This window comes from Impatiens glandulifera, chromosome 7 (assembly GCF_907164915.1).
Source record: "Impatiens glandulifera chromosome 7, dImpGla2.1, whole genome shotgun sequence".
NCBI classification, from domain to species: domain Eukaryota; kingdom Viridiplantae; phylum Streptophyta; class Magnoliopsida; order Ericales; family Balsaminaceae; genus Impatiens; species Impatiens glandulifera.
Window position 1 is genome coordinate 32579777 of NC_061868.1, and position 5328 is coordinate 32585104.

General features: G+C 32.8%; 1 protein-coding gene across 1 annotated transcript; it reads left to right on the forward strand.

The window, feature by feature from the left end:
• Positions 1 to 240: 240 nt before the first annotated feature.
• LOC124945772 (probable mannose-1-phosphate guanylyltransferase 1) lies at positions 241 to 3694 on the forward strand. The gene is made up of 5 exons (XM_047486265.1): positions 241 to 396; positions 1542 to 1667; positions 2370 to 2432; positions 2512 to 2751; positions 2837 to 3694. The coding sequence occupies exons 2-5, from the start codon at positions 1557 to 1559 to the stop codon at positions 3506 to 3508; spliced, it is 1086 nt and encodes a 361-aa protein (XP_047342221.1). The 5' UTR covers positions 241 to 396; positions 1542 to 1556; the 3' UTR covers positions 3509 to 3694.
• The last annotated feature ends 1634 nt before the right edge of the window (positions 3695 to 5328 follow it).

The following is a 5328-nucleotide window of genomic DNA, read 5'->3' on the forward strand; positions in this document are numbered from 1 at the left end:
GATTAACCCCCTTTGGAATTAGCCGATCTACAAGATCGATCGGACGGGCTGGGCTGGTTGAGAAGGATCATTTCTCCTCGACGTCTTGGATCAGAAAGAAGGTAAGATTTACAATACATTTCTAACAGAAAGATCGAATAATGGAGAAGAAGATTTGAAAGATAGATGAAAATGTAAGATTGGTGCATACCAGTACACTAGATTAAAGAGTGGAGAAAAAAAAGTAATGATTTTACCGAGTTCTTAACAGGAGGTCGCTGCGAGGTCACGGTGATTGACTTTTACCCAGTACTTCTGTTAAAGGAATCCGAAACCAATAAAGAATACTTCTGGTATTACTGAATCAATCTCTCAAATCTAGATCTTCCTGTTTTGGCGACTTTTTGAAGATCTTAGGTATGTAACATCTCTTTCTTTAGCTCTTCTTTTTAATGTATAAATGTAACATCTTTTTCAGCTTATTGAATTGTTGGGGTGTTTTATTTTTGTTAATTCTGGATTGTTGGTTGTAGTTCACTAATCACTTGGAAGTGCATATTTAACCATTGTGAAGATTATGGACAATCTCTTTAAGTTGAAGACTTTTCCTTTTTGCAATTAAAGGATTCTTTGGTTTACTTGATTTTGTAACATCTTTAAGCTGAATGATTCTTAATATTTCATACTCACTTCATAAGTTTTGGCTGCATGTAACTAGAAAATGGAATGAATGGAAGAGGTGTTTCACTGAAGGAAAAGGAAGTGCAATAGACACAACTTACTAGCTCAGAATTAGTCATGTTTTCTTTAATCTTCTCTTTGCTACGAAAAATATGTGTTTGGCTCTAAATTGTTAAATATCAAGAAAGTGGTTAATAGCTTATGTTAAGTTACCAATTCTCTTTAACTCAAATTGAGTTGACAGACTATCATTTGAGCTAGTAAGTGGTTAAAGCTCTGGTTCTGAGACATCCTGTTTAGATCTTGTCACAGTTGTATTCTTAAAAATGGTGCAATTCTTAAATTGTGCATAATCTCTTAACAAGTTGTGGGGTGGGTTGCCTGGAAACAATAAGAATAAATGTTCTGGATGCAATAAAGTAATAAATGGAAACTGTTATCTTGTACAATCTTTGGTACAATCACGTTCTCATCAAAAAATTGCGAAAGTTAAAGCTGAAACTGATATTTTGGTATAAGATTTTTTATGGATTATAATCTCGATCATGATCTAGATTGTATTGTGATTTGTTTGCTTCATTTGGTATTAAGATTATATTTTTGATATGATCCAAGTTATTTTATAGATGATTATGAATTTTAAAAAACATAACAAATGAAAACTTTTCTGCATCCATTATCTCTCAAAATCAAAGGTTTAAGGTTAGATAGGTCACTCTGATTTTGATTTGAAATAAACACCAACATTCAAATCCATTTGTTGTAGTAGTCGCAGCTTGGATCAGTTTGTATTTGAAAATTTAGGTTATATTTCCTTCTTTCTCAATTGATTTCATTTTAATATGAAAATGACAAAGAAAGTATAAAATTTTGACTTGCAGAGAAACACAAACAAGATGAAGGCTCTTATCCTTGTTGGAGGATTTGGAACAAGATTGAGACCATTGACTCTAAGTATGCCAAAGCCTCTGGTGGAATTTGCTAATAAACCCATGTTATTGCACCAGGTGTGGTTTCTCTGTATTCATTCACTTAATCTGAAATCTCATTGAACAAAAAGTATAAGTGAGAAGCAGAAGACAAGCATAATCAACCATTGTCTCCTTATTATTTTTTGAAATGTTAAAAATTTGTATAAATAGATTTGCTTCTAATGACAGTGAGAGTGCTAGCCTCCTATATAAGCATGAGTCTATACAAACAAAATCTAATCTTTTTTTCTCGATTTTTTTCTTTCATACCAAGTCTAACCTTGAAGACATAACCTCAAATTTTCATATTTGGTTGTGGCGAACCTTCTTTATTTTTCTTTTAAACAACTTCATTAAAAATCTACTATCAACACCATTTTCGCTTCAATAGTAGAAATACAACAACCAGTTTAGCAATTTATCCCATCATTAATCACTTTATGAATCAAATCATCAATCAAAATACAAAATTATCCTTACATTATTATTATACCATTTTAAATATTAAATATAAAAGATATTATAATCATTTAATCCAAATAACCCTAACTAATCCACCATTTTAATCAAACAAAGAATTGTTTTACCAAAATCTGATTAAAAAAAACGAAAAACCTACCTCAAAGAAGCTCTTGGTTGAACCTTCTTTATGTTATATTATTTGTATATTTTTATTCTTTATCCTTTATTTTGTGTTCTTCCTTTGATTTTTACTATATATTGTTCTGTTGACATCAGATAGAAGCTCTGAAAGCAGTTGGAGTGACTGAAGTCATTTTAGCTATCAATTACCAACCAGAGGTAAAATCAACCAAAGCCCTCTCTTACCTTCTCTAAACCAAAGTTTTACGCAACTGTTTTTCTTTCTCAATATTCATAGCTTATGATGAATTTCATAAAAGAGTTTGAGGAGAAGCTAGCCATCAAAATAACCTGCTCGAGAGAAATCGAGCCACTTGGAACTGCTGGTCCTTTAGCTTTGGCAAGGGAAACATTAATCGATGGAACCGGAAATTCATTCTTTGTCCTCAACAGTGATGTTATTTCTGAATACCCCTTCAAGGAAATGATTGAGTTTCATAATTCTCACGGAGGCGAGGCTTCCATCATGGTTACCAAGGTAAGGCCTTGTTTGATATGTGGTTAAAAACCCAATTTGTTATTGTTTTTCTAATAACCCTATTTTCTGGATAAATGGTTTTTAGGTTGATGAGCCATCTAAGTATGGCGTTGTGATTCTTCAAGAGACGACAGGAAAAGTAGAGAAATTCGTTGAGAAACCGAAAGTATTTGTGGGTAACAAGATTAATGCCGGAATCTACTTACTAAACCCTTCAGTTTTAGATCGAATCGAGTTAAGACCAACTTCGATTGAAAAAGAGGTTTTCCCAAGAATTGCAGCCGAGAATAAACTCTTTGCAATGGTCCTACCCGGGTTTTGGATGGATGTTGGACAGCCAAAAGATTATATAACAGGATTGAGACTGTACTTAGATTCCCTTAACAAGACCTCCCCTTCAAAATTGGCTAAAGGTATTTTTGCAGTTGGGAATGTTTTGGTTGATGAAAGTGCTGTAATTGAAGACGATTGTCTCATTGGGCCAGACGTAGCTATTGGGCCTGGGTGCGTAATTGAGTCTGGGGTTAGGCTATCTAGTTGTACGGTTATGCGTGGAGCTAGAGTGAAGAAACATGCTTGCATTTCCAATAGTATTATTGGTTTGTATTCTACAGTTGGAAGGTGGGCGCGGCTTGAAAATATGACTATTTTGGGTGAAGATGTTCATGTGGGTGACGAAGTATATAGTAATGGAGGTGTAGTTCTTCCCCACAAAGAAATTAAATCCAGTATCTTGAAACCGGAGATCATCATGTAAAAAGTTTCAATGTGTTTTTAGTAGTTCTTGTTGGGTGAAAGATATTTAATTTGTATGAGTTATGAGGGAAAATAATAGATGAATTATTGACTACTTGGCTTTATAATTTTTTTCTATTTGTTTTTTCTTTTTCATTGGCCATGTATTAGGGACTTTTGAATTATTGCAGGGTATGCCTACCCCAGATGTCTGAGATCCTGTTTGTTTATGGATTTGAGAAGCTTATATTGGCTGTTTATTAAATTGTTGTTTTGTCACAGTTGTGATTACATTATAAACTTGTCATTGTTAAAATTAAGTAATTTTTTATAGGTTTGGTATAGTGTGAATTTTAGTTCCCTTTAGAATAAATATATTTTTTTGGATTGTAATTTTACTGAGATTTTATTAACTGATTTTGTAATGCCAAATAAGAACAATGGGCAAGTTTTGGATTTATGTTGGAGTTGTAATTCGTTTTTTCTGTGAGAGATTGAAAAAGAAAATGAATACTTGTAATTACGAGTATTTTTTTTGGCGGGTTCGATATTGTAACTAAGGGTGCAAACGAACCGAGCTGACTTGCGAACTTTTCGAACCGGTTCTATATATATTTGATTTGAGTTTGAATATATCGAATCTAAACTAAATTCGAATATATTCAATAATATTTCAAGTCGAACACCCAAAATATTTATTCAGCACCGTCGCTAAGTTTCATTTTTTACTTTTTATTATATTGTTATAATAGTGGGCAGTTTGATTTACAAAAATTAATTAAATATATTTTTTTAAAAGCATCATTTTTTTTCTAAACCTAATTATATGGATTTAGTCTCTCTCCTATCTTATTCTCAATTTCTCATCTCTCCCTTTCTTCCCATGCTCGAACATCCTTACTTGGCTAACGTTTTAATCACGTTTGTTGATCAAGGTGATCGTGAGTCGGGACTCTAAAACATTAACCGCAACAACTAGAGATTTAGTGAAGTAAATACATGCTGGTAAGAAGCTCCAATCGATATTATTATTTTCGTAGTAGGTTGATGTTTTTCTAGTTTACATCAAAATATTGTTATACTTTCTTTGCATTTAATCTCTCTAACTCATTCTTGGCCTGCGGCCTTGCCTCCTTGTACCTGTCGTGATACGATTAAATTCTATGTCAATCGATTCCCTTTCATTTATTGTTTGTGGTTCAACTTGAGTCTTGATTTTTAAATTGATGATTAACTTTTTCAAGTATGTCTGATTTTGTTCCTGTAGCAAAGTCAACTAACGTTGAAGCTTCCTTGGATTTAAATGAGATCTCAAATCAATTGTTAGATAAGGGGATAGTGTGATAGAGAATGATAATCCATTACATAAGGCTAAGAGACAAAAAAAAAATCTCAAGTATGATCATATATGATTGAGGTTGAAGACTCAAAAGGTGATGATAAGTGCATGTAGTGACAAGTGCAAACATTGTCATCTACTCCTTGCAAAAATGAAGTCAGGTACTACAACACACTTAAAACGACACTTGGATCATTGTGGTAACACTTGGAGTCTAAAAAGAAGCTTGAGGATAAAGTCAAACAACAACATCTATTGTTAGGCTTCGAAATTGTAGACACAACTATGTCACCTTTGTTACTTGATAAAAAATTGTATATGGAACACATGAAAGAAGTTGTTTCCAGTTGGATCCTAATGTATGAACATTCATTTACGTTATTGGAAGAAGAAGGTTTTAATTTGTTTTGTAAACATAGAATGCCGGAGTGAAATCGTATATCACGAACAATAGAAAAAAAAAGTTGTTTTTGTTATATATGATGAAGCTGAGAAGAAAAAGT